General features: G+C 41.1%; 1 protein-coding gene across 1 annotated transcript; it reads left to right on the plus strand.

Annotated features, from left to right (window-relative positions):
• The first annotated feature begins 590 nt into the window (after nucleotides 1-590).
• IP6K2 (inositol hexakisphosphate kinase 2) lies at nucleotides 591-27,193 on the plus strand. The gene is made up of 6 exons (XM_053377930.1): nucleotides 591-718; nucleotides 17,872-18,167; nucleotides 20,260-20,482; nucleotides 21,297-21,472; nucleotides 23,246-23,421; nucleotides 26,409-27,193. The coding sequence occupies exons 2-6, from the start codon at nucleotides 17,966-17,968 to the stop codon at nucleotides 26,904-26,906; spliced, it is 1,275 nt and encodes a 424-aa protein (XP_053233905.1). The 5' UTR covers nucleotides 591-718; nucleotides 17,872-17,965; the 3' UTR covers nucleotides 26,907-27,193.
• The last annotated feature ends 192 nt before the right edge of the window (nucleotides 27,194-27,385 follow it).

Genomic DNA, 27,385 nt, shown 5'->3' on the forward strand with positions numbered 1-27,385 from the left:
GAAGGCATATTGGGGGGGTGGAGGGACCAAAACCGGCCCAGGGCAGTCCATGCTACAGCAAGCGACCGCCACACAGAGTACGGTATGCTGCTGCCCCTCCCGTGTTGCTGAGGGAAGACTAAAGACCCACCACAAGCTTGTTGTGGAGAAAGTCCTTTAACGCACGACAACCAGGTCGCCCAAAGCTGGACAGGTTGCCGAATCAAAACCGCGCGGGCGAAAGGCGCGTGCTAAGTTCTGTGACGCCTTGATGTTCTGGAGCGGGAAGCACCTTCCACAACTCAAGGGACCCCAAGGAAAGCTGGCACATAAGCTGAGTTTAAGCGAGGTTTCCGCCTATTTATAAGGAAGAGCTCCTCGCCACCCGCTGCCTTTTAGTAGTCTCTGCCCACATTTGGCTCCCCGCTCGCTGCCCGGTCCGCGCTCTTCCTCCCTCCCCATCCTTGTCCCCATCCTAACCGCTCCCCCCCCCCCACGAGTCCCCATCATCACGCGGCGCACGATGCCTTGCCGCCCGCCTCGGCTCCCCTAGCAACAGAGCCTGGCTCCCTTAACTCCCCCAATCAGCGGAGGCTTACTCCGTCAGAGCCAATGGAGATGCATGGGGCGGACCCTACCCTCTGCCAGCGGGGGAAGGGCCGCCCCGCTCGGCGCCGCCATTTTGGCCTCTGAGAAACAAAAGAGTCGAAGCCGCTGCTGGCGGGGAGCTATTTGGCAGGTAACCGCATCTCTCGGTTTTTTATTACTGTATTATTATTATCATCACCACCAACATTACCGTTCGCACCCTTGGGTGTCTCAAGGTGTGAGGAGGAACCGAGGAGTCTCATCCCGTCTCGGGATAGGAGCCCAAAGGTCCCTTCCATGCCGGCTTGAGAAGAGCCGGCGGCTGGGTCGCAGGGCCACCATCTTCCGCCCCTTCTCCCTGCGGGTGGAGCCGGTTGCCACATCCGCACCCGCTCGCCCTCCCCCGGCACCACGTTGCTTTCTCCCGTCGTCCTCAGGCGAGGTAACCTGCGCCTGAGGTAACCGGCTCCTGCGGCTCCTGTAGCCGTTGAAACCCCAAAAGCCCCGCCGTGGCAGCGTCGTTGGAGGCAGCGGACTTAGAGGGAGGCTTGCTGCTTCCAAGGGATGCTTCTAGGAGAGGGGTAGGATGAGAAAACGAAGCCTTTGATGTGCCCCCTAACCTCCCCTCCAACTCCACACATCACAGTACCAGCCAGGTATCAGTGCATACCGTTTGTCTCTCTGCAATCCCCCCTCCCCACTTTCTACCCGGCAGGAATTGGTTTGCCGCTCGGTATATCTGAGCACCGCTCTCTCGCGCTCAGTGTTGCGTTTGGCTTGTGATGTGGGCCCGCATCACCGGGCATCCAAACTGAAAATGGTCGGGCGGGGGTGGGCAGGAGGAGAAAATTGCTGCGAACATTTCAAACCCCCCCCTTTATTGCGTTTTTATTATACATGCACTTTTATGTTGGGTTTGTTTTAACACTTGAATCGTCATCCTTCTCTCCTTGGGTGAGATTTCTCTTTCCTTTATCTTTCCCTTATCGGAAGGTGTACGCAGGGTTAGAAAACCTTTCTCATAGGGCCAGGAGGTCATAAAATGGTGAGGTACTTTGAACTTCTGGGTGGGTGTGGTTTAAAGCTTTTATTGTGATGGGAAATGCATGACTCATTGTTACTCTGCAATTTTGAAATAAGCTGGATGACTAACCAGGTACTTGTATATGCCCTCCTGATTTTTTTCTTTCTCCACATGTTGCACCTGCCTGGTGTATTTGTATGAGATTTGTATCATGAATTTGGAACATCTTGATCTTACACTGTAGTAACCCATTACTGTAGTTAATTAATTGAATGTCTAATTGACTTCTTCCCAGGCAGTACACTGTGTGTTGAAAGACCTTTTATTGCCCTGAAAAAATATTAGTAGCAGCCTGAGGTACTGTGGTTGTTTTGACATGCACATGACACAATCATGGTGTTCTGTATTTCTGATGTAATTTTCTTATGTTTTGGCCTGATTTTATAGCACACCATGCCCTACAGACTTGCTGTGGTTGGCATATTATTAACATGGCAAAAAATAAGTCAGTATCTTCCCAAATAACTTCCTCCAACAGCTCTTAACATTTTATTAGAATGCTTTTTCAGAGCAAATTGCTCAAAAGTGTGCAAAAATGTAGGTAAAAGAAAACAAATACATGGAAGAAGTTCAGTGATTGCTAGCAGTCATGTTGAAAGTTAGCTGAAATGTTATGTGAACAAAGTTGTAACCAGAAGGCAACCAGTGAAGTAGCTTGCCAGGAGACTGCAGGAAGCTTTGGCGATTCCGGAATGTTGATAGAAATGCATATGGTGGTCCATGGCCTCTTGAGGGGATGTGTATTATTAACTTTACCACATCAACCTTAATAGCTTTCAAAAGCATCCCAGTTTATAGCCTGGCACAGAATTATCCAAATTATACAAAATACATGAAGATGGCTACCATATCTTAATCATTGACAAAAGATGTCAGCCTTCTCGCCAGATGGTTATAGTGAAAACAGCTTAAGTCACCAGTGAGTACTTCAAGGCTCCATTGTGCAGTGAGCAGGAGTGGTTATTTTCCATCAGTTATGAGTGTTCCTTCAGTTTCTAGACAACAGACTGTCAACCATCATTACATTGGCCGTGTCACCATATTTTCCACATTCTTCTGATATGTGATAAGGTATGATATAGAAGGACAAGCTGGACATAAATTGGCAAATTAGTTTATTTAGGATAGGGGTAGGTAACCTGTAGCCTTCCAGATGTTGTACTACAACTCCTGCCATCCCTTACCATTGACTGTGCTGCCTGGGGCTGATGGAAGCTGAAGTTCCAACATCTGGAGGGCCACAGGTTCTCAGTCCCTGATTTAGGATTTATAAATGAAATTAACGGAGATATATTGCACGTAGTCAGTTTATAATAAATGCTATTGACATCTTAGTTAACTGGATTGTTTTGGTTGTTTATACCCCCTTTGCCAGTAAGGGGCAGTACTCTGTTGTTTGAGGTGAAGTATTTACATAATCCAAATTTACTTATGTGAGTTCCCCACAGTCATTGGGGATATTTGGCATGTGAGAGCCAAGATCTTATAGCTGTCTGTCAGTCACTTCACAGCCACCAGTGATCCTTCCCTTGCATGTTTAAGGGAGTAAAGGTGGATATCTTGTTGATGGATGGGGTGAAACTACAAGACGGTCCCACCATCTTTTAACCGTTGACTTCACTAGGAAGCAAAAAGTAGTAGTTTCTACAAATAGGGATATTATTAAAAGTGGGATTTGGGCAGTGTTAGGAAACTCAGATATATAAGCTAATCGCCAAATGGTGCCTTAAACCTAGGTTACTGTTGTCAAAATGGAATGTCTAGATGTCTTTTTCCTCAATGTGGTTTTTTATTACAATTTTTATTCATTTCATTTCTATACTGCTTTATATTTTAAAGAGAAAATCTCAAAGTGGTTAACAACACATTAAAACATCAACTAATACAATCCAGAACAAAACAAATTCAAGCTTCAATGAAAATATTTCAGACTGTTTCCCCCATATTTATTTACCTACTTAATTTATATAGCTTCCCCATAGTAGAAGTACTCTAGGAAGCCAGTGTGGTGTAGTGGTTAGAGTGTAGGACTAGGGCTTGGGAGATCAGGGTTCAAATCCCCACTCAGTCATGAAGCTTCCTGGATGGTCTTGGGCCAGTCATAGCCTCCTAACCTATCTCACAAAGTGTTTGTGGGTATTAACTGAGGAGGGGGGAGTAAACCATGTACACCTTGGAGGAAAAGGAGGGATATAAATGCAGTAAATAAGCTTTTCTGCTTACCTTCTTAAGAAAGCTGGAGGGGTCAGCCAGATGGAGATGCCAGTTGTGAGCCTGGTATCCAGAGATTTATATGTAGTTGCAACTGGACCTACGCCTGTCACAAAACGCACCTAGCTGATTTTGAACACTGATGGCCAATGAAGGGATCCCTCATCCCCCTCACACACCATAGAGCCCATTGGAGATGGTGGTGATGACACAGATGGCTGTATGACCCCCTTGCATTTTCATAATCCATTTAGCTGAATTACTGTATTTTTCACCCTATAGGACGCACCGGCCCATAGGACGCACCTAGCTTTTTTGGGGGGGGGGGGAGTAAAGAAAAAAAAATTATTTCCCCCCCAGCCATGGCTTCAGTACGCCCCGCGCTGCGGGCAGCAGGCTGCTATCCGCAGCCTAGGGAGCCCTGCGGGAACTCCCGCAGGGCTCCCGAGGCTGCGGATGTCTGCTTGAAGCGCGGGACGCTCTGCTGCAGCATGCCCCACGCTCCGGGCAGCAGGCTGCTATCCGCAGCCTCGGGAGCCCTGTGGGAACTCCCGCAGGGCTCCTGAGGCTGTGGGTGTCTGCCTGAAGCGCGGGGCACTCTACTGCAGAGCGCCCCGCGCTCCGGGCAGCAGGCTGGTATCCGTAGCCTAGGGAGCCCTGCGGGAACTCTCGCGGGCTCCCCAGGCTTGTTGATAGCTTCCTGAAGCCTGGAGAGCGAGAGGGGTCAGTGTGCACTGACCCCTCTCACTCTCCAAGCTTCAGCGGAAGCCTGCATTCGCCCCATAGGACGCACACAGATTTCCCCTTCATTTTTGGAGGGGAAAAAGTGCGTCCTATAGGGCGAAAAATACGGTACTTGGATTGGAGAGACTAATGTCTCTGCTATCCATTGCAACAAGCTTGCTAAATACTTTATAAATAAAATGATGCATATCTGTTTTGACTAGGATGCCATATTTCAACTAGAGATAACTTTAGCACCCCTTTACAGTTGTACCTCAGAAGTCGAACGGAATCTGTTCTGGAAGTCTGTTCAACTTCAGAAATGTTCAGAAACCAAAGCATGGCTTCTGATTGGCTGCAGGAAGCTCCTGCAGCCAATCGGAAGCTGTGGAAGCCCTGTCAGACGTTCGGCTTCCAAAAGAGGGTTCGAAAATCGGAACACTCACAAGGTACGACTACATTTATTTGGAATGGGCAAGGTAGTAGTATAGATGTCTGTATAAAAAGTTTCACAGAATCTAAAGTGAGATGAAGTAGAGCCTGTCCAATCTCCCCAAGAGGGTATTTTGGAACTGGCACCATCAGTGAGAAGGCCTTGTACCTGATACCCACCAGCCATATTTCCAATGAAGATGAACTGGAGAGTAGAGCCCCTGAAACCATTCTTAAGGAATGAGCGCATTCATGTAGATGGAAGTGGTCCCATGCCACTGAGGGTTTTAAAGACTAAAGGCAACACTTCAATTTGAGGCCAGAAAAAAATGTAGTTGATATCAATGTGTTATGTCCCACACACTAACTAACATTCTGGCAAATACACTTTGTACCAATTGTACTTTTAAAACTTTGAAAGCAGCCACACATAGACAACGTTGCACCAGCCCAGATGATTACTGTGATTTATGGATGTGACTAGTGCATGAGAAACGAGTCAAATCCATGCTTTCGAAGTAAGACCACAACTAGACAAAACTGGTAAAAGGCACTCTTACCTGCTTACATAATCTAATTAGTTCCAGGAGTACCCCCAGACTGCATACTTAGTCCTTCAGATGGAGTTCTGTCATTGTCTGGATTAAGGATCATTTTGTTTGCTCCCATCCATGCCAAAACTGACTCCAGATACCAAGTCAGAGTTTTTACAACTTCTCTGTGGTTAGAGGATGGAACGAGAGATAGAGCTGTGTGTCATCAGCATACCAATTGCCCTACATTTCAGAATTCCAGATTATGTCTTCCAGTGGTGCCATTTATAGAATAAACAATGCTGAATCAGAAAGCATTGAAGTTGCTATTGGAGTGGACCTGCCGAAGTAGCATGTATGTAACATGATGGATGAAATTACACATGCTGTGAAAGGTGAGGTGCATAGCCTAGGATCCTGGGAGCAGCCTAACTTCTGGATGCCCAACTGATATTTGTTATAGACACATGCTTCTCAGTTAATATTCAGCATGCCATCTTCCATCCCTTTTGGAAACCAAAGGCCTTTTGATCAGTGTGAGTGCTTTGGTAATAGGAACATTAAGCTGGGTCAGACAATTTATCAGTTGAGGCCAGTATTGCCTACTACTTTGACTGGCAGTGGTGCCCTACTCGCTACGTGATTTGTTTTTACACTAATGATATCAGTTTGATATGGCACCCTTTTCATCAAAAGTATGTGCCCTGAGCTACAGTTCCTCCCCCGATAAGAATTGTTTACTATATCAGACTGTCCTTGAATAGGCATTTATATCACGGCTACTACACTCTACATTTGTATTCATCTTAAAACACACCATATCTATTATTTCAGTAATCCTAGCAACTACAGCTCTCTTAAGATTGATCAGTATTATTAGTTCCATATTTCACATGTACAATGGAGGCTTGTCTAAGACATCCAAGTGACTTTCTGGTTGCATGATTTGAATGTGAAACTAACTTTTAATAGCACTGCCTACTTTGGCCTCTGACCCTACCCCACTAGTTTGTCCAGAAGGGAATGTGGCTCTCAGACTGAAAAGAGTTCCCCACACTTGCAATGATCAAATTTTCCATGTTTGTGTTTAGTAAAGAAAGCTAAAAACTTTGAAATGAAACTGCCAAGTTTGCATTATATTGTATTTTCAGTTGGCATCCATTAATTCTTCTTAATGAACTATTTTCTGTGGGGGAAAAAAGCATTGGTGCCCCACATAACGTCTAAGTACTCCTTGTTCTACAGCCCCATCCCAAGAAGTAGGAAATTCAAGAGCTTGTATTTGATGTTGGTGGGAATACCTGGCAGTGCTATGGCTGGTCACAAATTACAGCAGTAGCAACTTTTTGGGAAACGAGACCTTGAGCTTATGTGTTACACCCATTCAAAAGCATCCAGAGTAGTTTTAAAAGATGATGCATACACATTCCATTCCAGCAGGCTGCAACAGTGAGAGATAATGGGAAGCAGGGCCAGTCCATCAGTTATGCCTGAAAAACCCATCTCCACCAGACCTACTCTCCTTTAACTGGCAGCAGTCATTCCAACAGCAAGAGAAAAGGACCAGCTTCATCAAGCTTCTTCTGTCCCTAAACTCTTTTTCCAGCTAGTCAGTATAAGAACTACATACCACGGAGAATTGTGGGTTTGGTTCCAGACCACTGCAATAAAGTGAATATCACAATAAAGCAAGACACACAATGCTTTTTGTTTCCCAGCGCATATAAAAGTTATGCTTACACTATACTGTAGTCTATTAAGCCAGGCCCTCCTGGCTGCAGGGGGAAAACCTACACACATAGGATCTCCTCTACAGATGTTCCCCCTCAGTATGCATATGGCAAAGAGTGGGTGGCATGATGGCAAAGGTAATAAGCTTATCACATGTCAAATTTATGAGGGAATCACTCAACTAGGGCTGTGAAGATAGGCTGGAGCACAAAATAAAGTTATATTAGAGTCCTTTGCTGTTCTCTTTATAAGGAGGTCTGACTGTGTCATTATTTTTTCAGGCAAATTAGGACTTTTTTCTTAAGCAGATGGCTCTGTAACTGGTGTTACAAGCCACTTTATGTACTGCCTTCCATTAGTTGTAAATCTCTATACAGTAGGCCTGCCACTTACATGAGGGTTTGGTTCCGAGGCCAGTATGCAAAGGCAAAATCACATAAAGCCAGCAAACCCTGGAACTACCCTCCTGTGTGACCATCCCTACCTGTCTGGAGCGGGCCTTGCCCTCTGCCTTGCTAACCAGGCATTGGGATGCTTCAAGAGCCTTCCTGCCTCCTTCCTAGAGACTGGAGGGCTCAAAGAGCTACTGTATTTTTCGATCTATAAGACGCACCAGACCACAAGACGCACCTAGTTTTTGGAGGAGGAAAACAAGAAAAAAAATATTCTGAATCTCAGAAGCCAGAACAGCAAGAGGGATCACTGCACAGTGAAAGCAGCAATCCCTCTTGCTGTTCTGGCTTCTGGGATAGCTGTGCGGCCTGCATTCGCTCCATAAGACGCAGACACATTTCCCCTTAATTTTTAGGAGGGAAAAAGTGAGTCTTATAGAGCAAAAAATACGGTATTTCCATAACTGGTTTCTCCTCCCCATTTATTATATTTTCTTGTGTATAAGACAATGTTTTTTGCTGATTTTTTTCAGTCAATAATTGGGGGTCATCTTATACACAGAATGTGAATGTGGGGCAGGGTTGGAAAGCTTGACTGCTTTCAGGCTACACTGTGGGGAAAGGCGCTTTGCTCATGCTCAGAGGCACTATTTCCCCCTCAGCCAGGAGTGAGCCTGGTGCATGAAGCTCAAGCTTCACGAGGTATCCTGTAGAAGCCCCTCTAATGCGACACTGAAGAGGACGCCTCGTCGCCCTGTCTGAAAGACTCTACTCTGCCCGCCTTCCTAATCTTTCAGCTGACCTTCCAAAGTTCCAAAGTTTGGTGACTTAAGCTGTGCGGCTGCCAATCCACACTGAAGGTGTTATTTTGGGGAGGGGAGGGGGTGGCTTCTCTGGCTCCAGTACCCACCTGCTTCATCTTGCCCTGTACAAGGAGATGCGGTTGGCTGCGAGCACTCCTGGATTGCTCCCAGCTCTGGTGGCTCTGAAACCAGGACCTGGGCGCTGCTGCTGCGGTCTTCGTGCAGAGCAGGATTGGGCAGGTTGCAGCTTAGGCTACAAAGCGCGGGAGGGCAACGGACAGGCCCCCTCTCTTCTCCCTCTCTTGCCCGCCTGTTTTGATCCTGGGCACTTTCTGCTGGGCTTGAAGGCAATCTCCCAAAAAAAGCTCTCCCTGGCACTCTAAATGAAAAAAAAGTTGCCCGTTTTCATGTTTTAAATACTGATTTCTTAATTTTGGGTTAAAAAAATAGAGATCTTATACATAGGGGTATCTTATACATGGAAAAATACAGTACGGTCAAACCTCGGTTTCCGAACGTCTCGGCTGTCGAACGTCTCAGAAGCCAAACACCGAAAACCTGAAAGTGAATGCTTCTGTTTTCAAACGGATCTCGGAAGTCGGATCACTTCTGAGGCGCATTTCTCAAATTTCCCCATTGAACTTGCTGACAGCCCTTTGATCCTTGGTTTTTGAACGTTTTGGAAGTTGAACAGACTTCCGGAATGGATTACGTTCAAAAACCAAGGTTCTACTGTATTTATTTTTCGGTTGCATGCCTCAGGTCCCAATCACGTATGTATATTATGTGTTGTTTGTGGGCCCATTGTATAGTATTTAAATCAGTAGCAAACTGCTGTGACTAGTAGAAGCAATCACTAGAAGTTAACAGGAAATGAGTCACAGTAGGGCTGTAAATGAGTAAAACTGTAAGGTGCCATATATTGGAACTATTTCAAGAGGTGTAAGTAAGAATAAGGGTGTGGTCCTACCATTGAAAATATATATATATATATATATATATATATATTATAAAATCACACAGAATAACTACATTCTGGTGAAATGCCTGGCAGGTATTCTAATGTCATTCTAACAAGGGTATTGAAAACAATAGCAACCTTAATCATTACCTTGTTTTTCAGATTTTCCAGTTCTGTCTGATTACTTTTTGTACCAGTCTTAATAGGGCTTGATTTTTAATTAAAAAAAATAAAGTTTACTTGTGACAACTGTTTAATAAGTATCTACAAGTATCTATTCAGGTTGGATTTAACTATGCCTACCTGGACTTGTCCATACTTCTTTCGTGCTTTCTTTTCCCCTTCCCCTAGGTGTAGTAGAAATAGGCTGGGCACATGTATTTCTGTCTCCCTCTCCTGTGGCTGTTTGCCACTTTGGACCTTGCCCCTGTTAGATGGTTAAAGCAGAAGATTGATTAATTTCAATATGTATTGATTGCAACAGGGACGATGGGCCATCAGTTAGATTCACAAACAATAATGTTAACTGAATGTATTCTGTTGTTGTTATCACATATACAGTGGTACCTTGGTTCTTGAACTTAATCCGTCCCGGGAGTCCGTTTGACTCCCAGAACAGTTCAGAAACCAAGGTGTGGCTTCCGATTGGCTGCAGGAGCTTCCTGCACTCAAGCGGAAGCTGTGTCGGATGTTTGGCTTCCAAAAAACGTTCGCAAATTGTAACATTTCTGGGTTTGCCGCATTCAGGAGCCGATTCGTTCGACAGCTAAGCTGTTCAGGAACCAAGGTACCACTGTATTGCATTCTTCCTAATGCAAGTAGATGTACACTCATTATGGCAACTCATAATAGAAAGAATCTGGACATTGCAGACAGAACCAACCAACACACAACAAGCAAGCATCTTTCCAAAACCTTAAGGCTACATTTTGTTTGAATGATTTTTTTTGGGGGGGGTGTCCAATAGGGTGAGTGTTTGTTGGGTTGGGGGATCCTCATATTTTAAAATTTTCACCAAGTTTATTATTAGATTTGTGAGGTCCATGCCTTTACACAAAATACCATAAAACATTATTCAAAAATAAACAATAAAATTATAAAAATAAGCTAAAATTCATGCCATGCTGTCCCAGCAAGGAAACTACCCAAAAAACCTCGCCATTCAGGAAAGAAGATACAGCAACAGGTTAGGAGAGCAATGGGAGGGACCTCACCATTTCCTCCAGGAACCATACCCTAGTTTTCATAGCCTTCACCACAAAGACCGCTACCACGTGAGAAATCCGTGGATCAGCGTCCACCAGTAAAAACTTTACTTGGTCCTCAGAGTTGGCTATTGATTTGGGAATAGTTTGTAACATCGCATCCCTGAAGGCCAAGTAGATGGGACAATACAACATGTAATGTGTGAGATCCTCTTTGGTTCTCATATGACAAGGACATATACGCTGCTCTACTGGGATTTTTGCATATCTGCCTGACAAATAGGCCGTAGGAATGGTTTGAAAACGGGCCATGGTGAAAGCTCTCCGAAGGGTGGGATTGGTGATATTCGCCAAATAATTGGCGCAGGTATATTTTAAAAGTGTGTCCAAGCTGTGTTATTTAATCAAATTACAGACAATTTTAACCAAGTCATTTTGTGTCTTGGTATTTTGTATAGTTTGTGCTAGAAGAGGAAAGCAAATTTTTGAAGAAATATTTTGCTAGATAAATCGAAATTGATTAGATGCTACTAAATAAAGTCCAGTATGGTATGTTTTAAAATGTATAATTTATTAAGTGACAAACTACTGACATTCAGTTCAGATACGGAGTCCACACCCTACTCCTGCATTGTTTCAAAATCCAATAACCTTTAAAGAGGAGAAGTGAAAGAGAACATGGGAACAGTGGAAAAAAACTTACCCTACAATGGAAAATTTTAATCTCTCGTGCAAGATGCAGAGATGCTAAACTGGATCTTCTACAGATTATTATTATTTTTTTGGTCAGCTACACAATGTGCATTGGCTTGCAATGCAATTAAGAAATCAGCTATATCATAGAGGAGCTTTTACTTTATTTTACCCTGATCTTGTACAACAGGTGCTTGGGAAATCTGCAGCCCTTCAAATAGTTGTTGGACTATAACTCCCATCAACCCTGACAATTAGCCATGCTGACTGAAGGTTGCAATCCAACATTATCTGGAAGGCCAGAGCTCCCCCCTCACCCACTGTATCGTTGTTCATTTAACGGCTTTGTGCATGCATGGATTCGTGTGCAATAGTTAAAGCTGCATCATAACCCTAACAAATGTCACAGAATTGTGACATTACCTGTGTATGTCAGGAATGTGAAATACTATTTATCTGTTCTCACATTTTCACAAAATTCATCTGAGGTTGTCTTGTCTGAATTCACGTTTCTTGTCATTTACCAAATATGGTCAGTTCTTGTAATATCTACATGTAAGGTTTATAAATTAGATAGTAGAGGAGTCATTGCCCTCTTGCCTTTAATGTGATCTTGCAGTTTTCTAGACTGATACACTGCTCTTTAAAGGTTTCACCTTGCATTTACTTAACTATGTTGTTTGCATGTCCTTTGCTGACTGCAGGTGTCCTGTGAGAGTACAATGGAAATAAAAGCTGAGCAGCGTAATCATGATATGGTCATAGATCTCCTGAAATTACTTTTTAAAGTTTTAACAAGGAAAATATTTGACTTCTTTTTTTGGTGTTATTTTTAATAATTCATCTTTCTTTATATAAGAGGGGATCATTTTGTAATTAAAATGATAGTGTATTAAAGCTTATGTGCCATTTGGTTGTTGAAGAAGTTAAGGAGCTGATTTCTCCCCCTCCCTTGCCCCAATTATGAGTCCAGCAATCAGCATGACGAAGCCCTTCCTCTTTTTGCCCCTCTCCATTTGTACAGCTAATGATGCGTGAAGCCTAATTATTATTAACCCCAGTGCAGGTTTTAGTTCTACAATACTTTCAGAGGCAATCATCTCTATCTACTGTGACTGTGACTATTTTGATTAATATTATGCAAAAAATAGACTTACATTTCTGCTGATCTTGTTCTTTTGAATTGCAAGCCACCAAACAGCATTCATCCGTACTGTGACATTTTATTTCGGATGTGTGTGTTCTAGACTGATAATAAAACTTTCACCATTTTCCATGGTTAAGATGTGATGCTTAATTTTAGGTTTAACTTCCATCAAGGAGATTTAAGGATCACATGCTTTTAAATAGTTGAAATAGTCTCTACACGTCCTGCCTCAAAAATAAGCTTTTTTGGCAAATATGTAATAAACAGTTCTATTTTCTCTTGACCTCTTTTTGTTCTTTGCACTGTTCCATCATTGTGTTCTTGCTTTACTTGTTTGTATTTTCTCTCTCAAGAGAAACTTTGCTTCCATCCCTGCTGCTGATGCTGATTTCTTATGGGAGCTCTGCTTTATTAACCTCTTGAAAAATTTCCATTCATACATAATGCTGCTGGTACTGACGTAATGAATGCAGTAATAGGACTTGAAGTAGGATTTCCATCCAGTTATGAAATCCAGTGTTGGAAGTCTGTTGGTATTTAGCATAGATTTTGATCTCTAAAACTAGAAAAACTAAACTTTCTGAAACAAAATATATCTAGATAATGTGGGCTCCCTGTTAAGTCAGTACTTACTTTTTGCTCCTTGTGAAGCTAGGAATGGGGACATTGAAATGTTCTGCTGTTCTTGGTATCCCGTGAAGGTGACTAGAGATGTCTTCTGGGGACTGGGGCGGCTGTGAGGCTATTCACTTCTACTGCCCTGATCCTTTGGACAAAAGGATAGATAAAAGTATTATGGATGGATTTCTCGCCTCTCCCAAAGCAGGTTTATGTGTGGAATGGTAATTCTAGCAATTGTGAGTGTAAAGCCGGAGGATTATTCCTGGTTCATATGAAATGAAAGGGAATGACTTTGGGAATAAACTGCATTCTCAGCTTCTCAGGAGGAACTTCCATGTGTAGAGAAAAACCAGAACATATTAGTCTAGTAGGGCAAGAAAATCATTGTAAGAAGTAGCTGGAAAATATTTATTGTAGGTGTCCCAAGTACCAGGGAACTTTCTGATCCTCAACATCCAGTCTCTTCCTTGATGAGGTCTGTTCATTTAAGCAAAATAATTGAGTGAGGGAGGGGAGATAGGCAATTTGGTATTGTGAAGAGTCTGCCAACAAAGAGAGGGACGGAAGGAGACTGATGTGAAGGAGTTTCACTCACGTAGCTTGCTCATTGGGAAAGCAAGAGTTTTGCAAATTTTAAACTTTAAAAATTCCCACCTCAATTCAGATTCCCTTTACTCTTTTTAAAGTAGTGACTATTAATGGCTCCATTCATATCAACACCCAATGTTTATTCTAGGTTTTGTATTTCAAGGATGCATTTAGTTAAATGCTGAATGCTCGAGACTGTGCATAGCCAGTATTTTGGATAATTTTCTAGATAGTTTAATAAATACTTAAGATTTTTTTCATTAAGGGCATAACTTGTAGTTAGGCAGAAATGAGAGAGCAGAAATAATGAAAATGAAGTAGAGAGAGTTAGCCATTTTGGGGGGAAAAAAGAAGACTTTTAGAAAGGCGATTGCCAAAACAAAAGCATTTGTTGTATTTCAGTAATTGAACTCCATGTTCCCAGGCACATGGGTCATTTTCTACATCTCAATATTTAAGTAGGACATTATGTTCTTGGGAAGATTGTTAATAATTAAAATACTTTATGTTTTATACTCAGAAGATTTAGCAGGAGTTAAAACGCTTTTCCTTTAGAGTTATATAAATGGTATTATGAGGGAAAAGATATAAAATCCTGTTTGGGGTGGAAGTGTGAAGAATAAAGATGCCGTTGTTACCTTGATCTAAAGCAGGAATGGATCATTGGAAAGCTGTACATAACAAAACTTTGCCTAGGGACATCTAGTAGTTTAGGATTGCCTTGAACTGCATTCAGACAGGTTTTTTAAATGTCAAGTATGCTGCAAGCCCCACAGGGACTGTTTTTAATCCCTCTTAGCTTACACATGGACTTCTGACCAGCAAGATCAGTATAGGTAACACAGTGTCTAGATTGAAAATGTGCAGTAAATAAAACCATGAACCATGAAAACTTAGTGAAGTGGTTAAACACACAAGTTATAAATTGTGAAGCCTGTGATTTAGATCTCTGCTTCACCATATGGTCACTATGAGGCATTACGCTCTGGTATGGGAACAATAATGTAATCACAAGTAAAATTCCAGGGAAGGGAGGCCAAGACTACTTCAGGGCCTGCTCCAGCTGCTTTTCCCCTCTCCCTCTCAGGTGTGTGTGATCTACTGTCATCTACCCAATGGAAAGGATTCAAGGAAGAGAGGTGATGTTGATGGTGATGTCTGCTCTCCTAGAGAAGACTATTCCAAAGAGTAGATGCCAGAGAAGGGCCAGCTCCACTTCTAGATCTTGACAGCATGTGAAAAGGTGTAGAGCCCATGCCAGATATTATGTGAGGAAGTATGTATGAGAAGATGCTCTGTGGTGCGGTATGCAAGACACAGGCTGTTTAGGACTTCAAAGTTAAATTTTAAAAAAGCAGCACCTATGAGTTGTGCTTTGAAGTAAAAAGACAACCAATGAAGTCACAACTGCTTTAATGCACATCAGTAAATAAGGGACTGCAACATCTGGACTAATTGTGATGCTTTTCAAATCCATTTTCAAGGGCATGTTAATAGGAAATGTTTTTCTGTAGTGTAAGCAGGAGGTTACCAATGCATGAAGAACAAAAGCAAGATTCTGTTGCATAATACTGGAATATTATGCATGCCCGTGTATGAGAGACAGCTTTTATGCTCATGTTTGAAGGTGGGGCCTGTTGAATCATGTCCTGGGTGATACCCAAGAGAATGCAGTTTTGTAAATACACACAGTTCAGCATCCTCTGTGGACTGCTCTGAACATATACGAAAGAAAACAAATTGTGAAAGCGCTTGAAAAATTAATGAGCTCGCTGGGGAAGAGTGGAGAGTGGCATTCGTTTGCGTATCAGGTGAAATCTGTAGCAAATACATTTTTCTGTGAGGATCAGAGGTAGAGATTATTTTGACAAAGTCTTTGTGTTTGCACACATGCGTGCATTTTCTGTTACGATGACAGAGCAAAATTTCTTGAATGTATTGTCATGATTTCAATAGCTTGTTTATTTGGAAGTAAGCTAGGGTTGCCATATTTTAAAAATAGACTCAGTGTCTATTCTGAGTAGGAATACAACCCAATGCATCTTACCCCGAGTAGGTGATTATTGGATGCATCTTTATCTGAGGGTATTGCTATCGTAGAGTAATTCATTGGAACTGGAAAAATAGTGCCATCTTCTGGATAGAAGTGTGTTGCAGAAATGGACTGGATGCAATAGTAGTTAGGTAGTCAGAATGTGCTTCACACCAGTAAGCCATTAAGAGTTAACATTAGCCATACTCATTGCTTATCTTCTGTAGTATCACAGGTATGAAGTTATTGAGCTCAAAATATTTTGTTAAGTGTGGATTACATTGTATTTTCACCCGGTAGTGTTCCTGATGATAATATTGTTATGGTCCAGCAAGCTTTTGTTAAATTTCTGTTCACTCTACCGAGGGCAGCAGACAACAAAACAATGCACAAAATTTGAAAACGATCTAAGATGTTTCTTAAAAAGAATTAAGTATCCTCAGTGCTAATAAGTTCAATATTATCAGTATCACATACACATCTATTGTTTAAAATCCTGTGTGTCTGTGTATGTTTGTGCATGTGCACACATACACTTCTAGAAATTTATCAATTTTTATAAAAAAGAGTTGTTTGTTTCTGCAATCCATTGCCATTTAATTATTAAGATAAATTTTGTGCACACCTACTTGGAAGCAAGCATCTTTGAATTCTGGGATTTATTTCTAAAATGACACGCTTTGCACAGCTTTGCACTGTGATCCTATACTTGGGTCTATCTAAAAATAAGTCTGCGACCTAGAACACTTTGTGGTCTCTCAGAATTAGCTGCATGATTGTTCATGTAACACTCTTTATGGGAGAACCAGTGGTCACATTATTTTTAGCTACAAATCTTAAACTATATTAGACCTTTGCTATATTTGCAAATAGGATTTAGCTCATCTCTGCTTTTCTTTCTCAAGATGATCAAAACAGACCATTGAGCTTCTAAATGTGTGATTCTCAGTCTTGAAGACTACTATAATTCTGTACAATATAATGTTTGTCATCTTATAAGGAGAAAAACATATGTAGATACAGAGTAAACTTTTAAGATTATCCTCCTGTTTAAGTTGGAGATAAGGTTGCTAAGAATAAAACAAGCAATGCTGAACATACTGCTTTTATAGAAATATGCACAATAGGTATTCATGTGTTTTAAAAATGAGGGGGGGGTTGTGAATTTCTGTCTATTTGTGTGATCTATGTATGCACAATTTTCTGAACATGAATTCTTTTTAGTTCTCTTTTTGGAAGCTGCTCTCAGAAGTCTAAAGCTTTTCTTTAAACTCTTGAGTTCAAAAAGCTAATTTGACATTCTGATTCATTTTATATTTGCTGTTTATATGTTTTTAAATGGATTTGTATATTTTAATATATTGTTAAGTACCATCCTGAGAACCTTTGTGTTAAAGTGCAAAATACAAACTCACTAAATAATAATTAAATGGAAAATGCTTGTGTTTATTCTTCTGGGACCCCTCTTTTAAAAGCTCAAAAAGCTAAATTGCAAACTCCTTTATTACCTGGGGAGTTCAAAGTGGTGTTGAGGAACTCTTTTCAAAGGCTAGTTTAGGTTGTGGCCAGGCTCTTTCTTTTTAAAACGAATAGTAATAAATAGCATGTGTATGTATGCATGCAGACTAAAAGAAAGGAAGCATCAAATGGAAACACTGGTTTACAATGTTATTTGCATGTTCTATCTATGACAGGCTTTAGAAGGCTAGATGGGTATCCATAATATGATATAGAGAAAAGAGTGGAAATGCGTCATTTATCTACAGTTTTGCCCTGTGGACTATTGTGCTGATAATAAAATGCTGCAAGGGTTAGCAGATTTGAACAGCCAAGAGAAACAGTGCGAGTGCTTCTCCCCCTTCCACTTTCTGCACTGACATTCTCCCTGCTCCTTCGTAATAGGCACGCCTAGTAGCTGTGTGCTAATCCCAATTGGCTAAAATTGTGAGAGGCGTGGTATGCAGATTATGGTATGACCTCACTCCTGTTTGTCTCAGTGCTTAGAGCTTGTTGGCTCTTTTCAGTTTCTGCTTCAGAGCGGAGAGTTTCACTTCTCTTTCTCTCACTCTCGGTTGCGAAAGAATCTGTTATTTGTGCTCTTTCAGACAACGTTGCTAAACGAAAAGGGATTTTCTTCTGTTTCCATAGACTTTCTAGCGGGAATAAACATATACTGGAGAAGCGATCTCTGTGTGAGCTGCCTTCACAACTGCCACATTGGTGTGTCTAATGTGCTACAAGGATGAGCCCGGCATTTGGAGCTATGGAAGTGGAGCACTATTCCAAAGGCGTCCTGCTGGAGCCTTTTGTTCATCAGGTTGGAGGTCACTCCTGTGTCCTCCGGTTTAATGACAAGACCATCTGTAAGCCCCTTATCCAGCGAGAACACCTGTTCTATGAGACCCTTCCTACAGAAATGCGTAAATTCACTCCTCAGTATGAAGGTATGTTACCAATCTTAGAAGGGGGTTGGGCTTTTGTATTCCTTTTGTAAATCCCAATGTGCTGTTTTGTCTCTAAAGTCTCTTATGCTGAAGAGATTTTCGGGGGTTTCTTTTCATGCATTTTGATATTGTCTGAGCCAGGCTGTGCAGATACAGGGTGGAGATGCTTGCCAGTGGGTCTTTGGGCTGACTAACAGCATTAGAGTAGAACAACTCGGCTGATGATAGCCTATAGATCGGCCTTAGGCACAGGTAGGTAAGTATAGTATATTGATAATAGCTTGTAAATGTTTTCAGTAATAATGTGCTGCTTCTTTCTGATTTGTATGTATGTGTGCACTTTTTAAAACAAAACAAAAAATAAACTGGATAAGATTTGCTTGTCTCACAGAAGTTTATTGTGGCTCTTTGGATTCTTTTCTACCTCTAACAATTTGGTCAGCATAGCAGGGAAGTTAAAATTTACTGTTAAAACATATTCAGCTTGTTTTTGCCCTTAATTAGATGGGGAAAAAATGCGGTCATTAGGTAGGCAAAAGGTGAAATACCGTTGAAGAGAATGTCTCAGATGGTATGTGGGAGTAGATATTCCAGTTCTTAGCATTGCATTAGTTGACCAAAACTTTTAACTTTGAATGAGGTAATACTGGAATTTAATTAAAGATACCTGAATTTTAAAAATCTGATTACCTTTTTACATTGTATTATATTTATTCACTGAATAAAGCAACCACTATTTCACCAATTAAAAGACTAAGAGACGTCTCTTAGTTGTATTGCTATATGATGTGCACGCTTACTGAAACATTTGAAAACTTCTCATTACAAGCTTTTGGAATGAATAGATGAAAATGTACTTTATAAATGTTTGATAGAATGTAATAAATTGTACTAGCATATGTGGTTTTTCTCTTTTGGAGATGTGTGGGAGGGATTCAGGGGTAAGGGGGGGCCTCATTTGGTCCATCTCTGTTGTTTTTTCCAGGATAAAGTCAAAGGCCATTTTCTAGCTGGCTTCCCCCCCCTTCCTGTAGCTCTTTCCTGTGTGGGCAGCAGGACTGTCAGTCAGAGCTTCCGCACTCCCTACCCTTGCTACTGTAGGTCCCAGAGCTGCCTGCCCTTCTCAGAAGTGCCAGTCTCTCGCCAAGAACTCTAGTGATGAGCGGCAAGAATGTACAGATTGATTGATTTCAGGATAAAGAGAGAGGACTGAGAAAAAAGCCCCATTCAGCCAGTTGTTACAACTTCTGCCATAGCATTCCTATATGGCACTGTCAGAACTTTCCTCTAAGACTCTCAAAACATAAGACAATGCTCTAGAGACTCTGAGATGAGGAAGCAAAAATGCTTTCAAAGTTCACCATGTTTTGATGTATCTCAGTCAAATTTGTTTTGTACTTCATTTTGTTATTTCCTTTGCAAGACTGCTACATAACTGAAATCAATAAAATATATTCCCCCAAGGAAAATAAAAATTGTAAAATTAAACGTGGTGATTCTAAGTGGAACCCTTTGAATTAGTTGTCTGTTGTAATGTGTGATGTTGTTCTTGTTTTGCTCTGCTCTTGCAAGCCTTTCCTTTTCCCTGGAATCTATTAACCCTCCTGAAAGCCATTTGTTTGGATAAGTGCTTTTAGCTTTGCTGTTAAGCAAAACTTAAAGCTTTTGGTGTTTCTGTGCAGGGCACATTTCACTGCAAGATGTAAATATACAATGTTTTACATCTCTTCTAGGGACAGATAAGTCAGATTTTTTAAAAAAGAAAATAATAAAAATTTTCAATAATTGAAAACGTCTCCTGTTATTATTTGATTCCTATGTGATTCTGCTCACGAGAAGAATCTCCTGTATCATTAATGTGTTGTCTTCATGATAAATTGTCTTCTCTGTGAGGTGTCACTTTGTCTAGATGTTTTGATATTTGTTAGGTTGACAGATGAGTTTTGGCCTGTGGCAAGATAAAAAACTAAGGACTGGGGTAAGAGAAAAACCAAAGTTGCTATATTCTTAGTGCAAAATTATATTGTGTTGTAAGCTGTATATGCTTCTCATTTCTTTAATTTTAACTGTATATCTTATTTTTCCTCTGAAGGTGTGGTATCGGTAAGCTTTGAAGAGGATGAAGACGGAAACCTGTGTCTAATAGCATATCCATTAAATGGGGACCATGATAACTTGGAAAGCCTAGATAATTCTGAATGTGAACCTAAAAATAAATTGTTACGGTGGACTAATAAAAAGACTGTATTGCTAGAAAATGAAAAGTTAACTAAGGAGTGGGTTCGACAGCACCGAAAAGAAGAGAAAATGAAAAGGTAACTAAAAAAAGAGTAAGCAAAGCAAAAGCTAATATCATGATTCTTCTGTGTACACTCAAATCTCATGAATTGCAAATAATAATAATAATAATAATAATAATAATAATAATAATAAAAATGCAGTGCAATCCTAAGCATTTTTACTTGGAAGCAGTTCCCATTGTATTTAATGGGTTTCCTTATAGATAACTGTATAAAACTACAGAATTAGTGTGGTAAAACTGGATAGGGTTGTATACTGTAATTTTTGTGCCTAGAAAGTCATTTTTCAAATTTAAGTAAGGAGCTCTGAAATTCTAGTTTTTCAAGCCTTCTACAATATATTTAATTTTATTGATTTCAGGATTAGATTGAGGCATTTTCAGTAGGAGAAGAATATCTGGAACATGGTGTCATTTGAATCTTGAAAGTTATAAACTGTGGCAACTGTTAAATAATGCTCTTCAGAAATATATATAAGAGGCCATGTTAGGCTGATGCTTCAAAAGCAATCAAAAATATTGTGGCACCTTACAAACAAGGCACTTACTTATTTAGCTTTTGTGGACTAGAATTAGTGCTCATCGGATGCCAGTACTCTTTTAAAAACATGGGTGAAGGCTTGACTGAGAAACCATGGGACAAATTACTTGGTTAATATAAGAAAGATAGTGGATACCACTTTTCAGTTTAAAAATCATTGTGAAATAGGCTAGTTGTAAGCAATGCACGAGTGAAGGCTAGTGGAGCACAAATATTTTCAAATGATTTTTGAAAGGCTAGGATACTTCCACTTGACCACTAATACTAAGATTTGGTTCTTATTTTTCAGCCATAAGTTAGAGGAAGAATTCGACTTGCTGAAGAAATCTGAAGTGCTGTATTACAGTGTGGAGAAAAAAGGAAATGTCAGTTCTCAGTTTAAACACCATAATCCTTGGAGTATGAAATGTCATCAGCAGCAGTTAAAGCGAATGAAGGAAAATGCAAAACATCGGAATCAATATAGTATCCTTTGTGCAAATAAATGTATGACAACTGAACAAGAACCACATTATCGTAGGAACTGAATAGTTAAATATCAAATGTGACAAGTCACTCAAACGGGAACTTTTAGACCAAATTTGTGTTTCTCAGCATTGGCTGATGGAAGTGACTACAATGTACTATTTTCTGCTGTTGGAATTCAGGCTCTCACATAGTTCTTAGGCTGATGCTACATAAATCTGCAGACCATTTACCTTTACAGGAGCCCGCAATTGATGTGTAATCTCTGCAGTTGGTGGAGGATATTGATGGTAGTTCTGTTGTCTGCATTATGTAAGGAACCATGTTGGTCATGCTGCAGTCCAAGCCAATCTACCTCTTAAGCCAGTACATTCTGTTGAGGGGTGATCTGTGCTGACAGTGGTATGAGTACAGATGTGCCTTTAAACCAAGATATTCCTTAGTGCACGTCTAATTTTTATAAATCGAACCTCATGCTTTAATTAGTGGATAGACCCAGTGAAGTAAAGTTCTGCTGTTTCTTTATGTTGGAACCACCAGCATTCTTTCCTCAAATGGCACCAGAGGTCTTAATCTCTACCTCTCGTGATCACAAGTTCAAATGTATCTTGGTTTGCTTTTTTAATCGGCGCAAAGAAGTATGTATGTTTTTTTGTTCAGTTGTATGGAGAAAAATAATGCTATCTTAAGTGACAGAGCCAGCAGCTTACTGTCTCTACTTAATTCGTTCTGGAGGTCCGTTCTTAACTGGAAACTGTTCTTAACCTGAGGTACCACTTTAGCTAATGGGGCCTCCCACTGCCGCAGCCATGTGATTTCTGTTCTCATCCTGAGGCAAAGTTCTTAACGCGAGGTACTATTTCTGGGTTAGCGGAGTCTGTAACCCGAGGTACCACTGTATAAGAACTGCTAATGGTTTTTTTCCAGGGGGACATTAAACCCTTAGAACACTGAAAAATGTTCAGTGAAAATATGCAGGTTCTCGGCACAAACCTTGTAGAGAATTTTTTTGTAGAGAAATTTTCTGATGGAGTTGTCTGAAATATTGATAACTTACCATCAATACCTGATTGGGATAGTTTAGAATATTTTTATACAGTTGAGAAGAGCAGCTGAATAGTTTATCCAAGGTTATACCTGAGTTATGTGTCAGAGCAAAAGCTTGCTGAAGCCAAATTGATTGTTTCATAGGTTCTGTCCTAAATCTCCATCATCTCAGAGAACAATGCTTTTCTTTGGTTTGTGGAAAACAAGGCATTTTATGATACAGACCTGCCTGACTGTTAAAATCAGCAGGGGAGGCCTTGCTAGGGGAGCACTGCTATTTGAGGCCCGAGAGGTAGTGGTATTGTGGGGACCTTCTCTGTATTCCCCCCCCCATATGCCCCGTTATGGAACTCCTTCCCCATGGCAAAGGGGCCAGCACTCTACCTGGCACCATCACCAGACTCTTTTCATTTGTCATCTGGGAGCAGATGAGTAATTTTAGATTGGGTTGTGCCCCCCCTTGCACTATAGTAATTTCTGTCTTCCAAGTAAGGTATTTAATATATTTTATTGAATGTTCGTATCCTGCCTCGAGACCTTGTAGTGAAAGGTGGATAACAATGAGTTTAAAATGCCAGTCATTAATAGTGAAGCTAAGTTGTACAAGTTCTAATCATAGGGGCAACATTGAGAATTTTAATTATTGGTGGAACATTTCTTTAATTCGGCTTCAAGTATAAGAGTAATTTTGGCCACAGTTCTTCTGAGCTTTCCTTAACTAAACAGAATTTATCTTACTGGAAAACCTAACCTCGCGTTATGAGGTGCCTTGTGTGTTAGATCTCAAGATGGGAACCCGGCAGCATGGAGATGATGCATCTGAAGAAAAGAAGGCGAATCAGATCCGGAAGTGTCAGCAGAGCACTTCAGCAGTTATAGGAGTCCGAGTTTGTGGTATGCAGGTGAGTTTCAGAAAGAGCAGGAATGAATAGTTTCTGCTTATTAGACTGAGTGAAACCAATTTCTATTTGCGTTTTCTTCAAGTGGAAAAATTCTGGCTTTCCTTAGGCAAGCATTGCACTGTTCTGAATTTTGTGAGCTACCGATTACAGTTGTCATCAAATAGTAGAATTAAGTGCAGTGGCGCTGTACATTTTTCATTATATAATTCAGGCAATTTAAGAATGGTGTCCTCCTTATTTTCTCTAATTCAAAAAAATTGTGGTGTTACTCATTTTAGGCAATTTTGTAACCTTCCCACTTCCTACTTTTCTAGCTGAGAGATTTTAAATTTTATTCACCATCTTGCTGAAGAAAGCTCCAGAACGTGGCAGTATCACTGTAATCAGGCGGATGGGCCACTTGAGAGCAATGCTCTTCCTTATCAAGAGCGGAGAAAGTGAGCCACTGTGCCTTTCTCTCACCATGCATGGAATTTGCTATTTAACCATCAGGCTGTCCTTGATTAAGAAATCCAATATGGGAGATGATCACAGAGAGTTCGTTTCCACATGCATGTGCATGGAGTGAAGCATGCACTCAAAAATCCTCTCTAGCAATGCATTCTCTTCCCTCCCATACAGTGGTACCTCGCAAGACGAATGCCTCGCAAGACGGAAAACTCGCAAGAAGAAAGAGTTTTCCGTTTTTCGAGGTGCTTTGCCAGACGAATTTCCCTATGGGCTTGCTTCACAAGAAGAAAGCCCATAGGGAAATCTCCGGGGACCTCTTTTAAAATGCTGGCGGTCGGGAGCAAAGACTTTCGCCCACCGCCGGCCTTCAGAAGAGGTCCTGGACCGCCTGCCTTCCCAGGATAGCGGAGAAGCGCAGCGCGTTTCTCCGCTATCCCGGACGGCTTTTGAAGGCAGGCGGGGGGAAGCAAAGACTTTCGCCCACCGCCAGCCTTCAGAAGAGGTCCTGGACCTCTTCTGAAGGCCGGCGGGGGGCAAAAGTCTTTGCTCCCCCCGCCTGCCTTCCCGGGACAGCGGAGACTTCTCCACTGTCCCGGGCGATCTTAAAATGCTGGCGGGCAGCAGCGAAGCCTTCGCTGCCGCCCGCCAGCATTTTAAAAGCCCCCGGGACAGCGGAGAAGTCCCCGGAGCTTGCGGGGCGGGAGGTGGGGAGAAGGGCTTTTCTTCCCACCGCCAGCCTTCAGAACAGCCTTCTGAAGGCTGGCGGTGGGAAGAAAAGCCCTTGTCCCCCCCCCCCAGCCTTCAGAAGAGGTCGGGGGACAGACTGTCCCCGGACCTGGTCTGAAGGTGGTTTCCATAGGAACACATTGATTGATTTTCAATGCATTCCTATGGGAAACCGTGCTTCGCAAGACAAAAAACTTGCAAGAAGAAAAAACTCGCGGAACGAATTAATTTCGTCTTGCGAGGTACCACTGTACTAGCAGATTGATTGATTTATTTTAAATGCAGATTCTGTCCTGGAGTCCTGAAAGACTAAATTTGAATGCAGATAAACTGCAAATTATTCACGATACTAATAGGCTGCACCCTTGCTTTAAAAAAAAAAAGTTTTTATTAAGGATTTTTTATGTTAGTCTGCACCAAGTCTTTGTAGTGTGCGCACTTCATAAAAACAGCCAAAGGAAGGCTCCTTTCACAAATAACATGATTGTAACTGTAAGGCAAGCTGTTACTATTTATTTGGGTGTTTGTTTGTTTGTTTGTTTCACCTTTCATTCTGGAAAGATTTCTAAGACACCTTGCAATTTAAAAGTAAATAAATAAAATTACATTGAAGCTGCTTCTTTTCCCTTTGGATCATTGTGGCTGTTCACGTTGACTTTGATCGCAGCATATTGCTCAAAAGGACTGATAGCTGGGTGGAAGTTGCCTAGCCGTGTGCACTTTATTCCCTTCACTGCAGGCATTTTCACTGTCCAGAGGTAGAGTAGGTGATAGCAGTTAGCTGTTCTGCCTGGCTGTTTAGTTATTCCCTGTAAGTGAAAGATGCAAGTGAATGGGGCAGTATGGACAATAAAATTAGTTAGGGCTCCTTGCTTCTCTGCTGGTTCTATGCATCCTTTCATGCAAGCTTGGTTTGAATGGAATGACTACTATGAGAGAGGAACTTTTCATCTTCCTGTACAACTAGAAGAGGTCATCTATCCCACTTTTCCTTTCCTTTGTTACTTTTAGTGGTAAACATCTCTGTGCTTTCCCTTATACAGCAGCATCTCCTTTGCAAATGATGCTTGGAAGGTATAAACATGGTATTCATAGTCCCTTTCCTTATTTCAGGCTGCAGGATATTGCTCCAGTAGTTTCTTAGTTCATTCTTTCTGCTTTTAGAGATCCTAGTTTTAGTCACCATGCTTAATTTTTATCCATTTGAGGGCCAGCTTGTACCGTCATTTCAGTTTAGTCTTCAAGGACTGACTCATTAATCTTTGCTACCATTTTAGCAGATACTAATATGATTTGTTATGGTGTGTTAAAATATATTTTCATTGTCTCAGTTATATGCTTCAAGCTGTTGATTTCTTCTGTGGTGTAGACATACACAATAATTTTATTTAAAGGGCCATTTTCCCCTTCATGAGATTGCCACCAGTAGCTTTTCAAAATGAATTAACAAGCATAGGCATGATACTGCTGTTATTGGCCTGAGTTACCAAATGCCATTATGCATGTTGTAACTTGACTTTTTAAATAGTGGCCAAGTAAATTTCTAATCCTACTTAAATTCCATGGTCTTATTTCATCAGTGGAAAAACAATAATATACACCTTAAGAATCTGCTTTGGAATTAAAACGTGTTATATATGAATGATTTGGCAGTTAGAATATTCCACCTCTGACTTCCTTCAGCTATATCAGAAGACTTTTGAAAAGTTTTCCATCTCTTCTGAAGCATATAATTTCTTGAGGGTTTTAATTCAAAGTTACTGTTTCATTCAGTGCTAACAAGTCCTTTTCTTGCCTTGTATTTTCTACAGGTTTATCAGCCAGGTTCTGGCCAGTTAATGTTTATGAATAAATACCATGGAAGGAAGCTTTCGGTCCAAGGATTTAAAGAAGCACTTTACCAGTTCTTTCATAATGGGAAATACCTGCGAAGAGAACTCTTTGAACCTGTTCTAAAGAAACTGACTGAATTAAAATCAGTCTTGGAGAAACAGGAATCTTACCGCTTTTACTCCAGTTCTTTGCTCATCATTTATGATGGAAAGGAATTACAAGAGGTAGCTGTGGACTCTGATCCAGAAGACCTTGAAGGCCTTTCAGAGGAGTCTTCAGATGAATCGGCAGGCGCATATGCCTATAAGCCTACTGCTAGCTCAGTTGATGTTCGAATGATAGACTTTGCCCATACAACTTGCAGGTATTACGGAGAAGATAGCGTGGTGCATGAGGGCCAAGACACGGGTTATGTTTTTGGACTTCAAAACTTAATAGTTATTATTAAAGAAATAAGAGATGAAAGCAGTGAATAAACATTTAGAATGCAAAGCAGTAGAAAGCACTATAGTGACTCTTTGTATTCCAGAAATATTGACCACTTTCTGGTGGTAGCAACCTGTACAGACTCTGTTGGGATGGCCCCATCGGAGTCAAAGCTGTTCGGGCATTTCCTTTTAGTGGTGCTAGAGTTAGCACTGACACATCTGGGTATCTTTATTATTTATTTTAACTCTCGTGAACATTCCATATTTGATTATTCAAATACCTCTGTTATTCCTGTGTGTATATATACCAATAAAATTCTTTTTGTTCATTGTAAGTGATAATGTTCTCTTTCCAAGGACCTGGGATGTTTTTGGTCATTTTGTTAAAACAAGCAGATTATTATCCCTTGGTTAAGGTGGACAGATCTTCCCTTCACATTTTTTTCATAAAGTGAAATATTTATTTTTAAGAGGCTATCCTAGTGTGTTCCTAGTATTAGACTCACCCACAAATAGTAGAACCAGAA

Source organism: Podarcis raffonei, chromosome 2 (assembly GCF_027172205.1).
Source record: "Podarcis raffonei isolate rPodRaf1 chromosome 2, rPodRaf1.pri, whole genome shotgun sequence".
Taxonomy (NCBI): domain Eukaryota; kingdom Metazoa; phylum Chordata; class Lepidosauria; order Squamata; family Lacertidae; genus Podarcis; species Podarcis raffonei.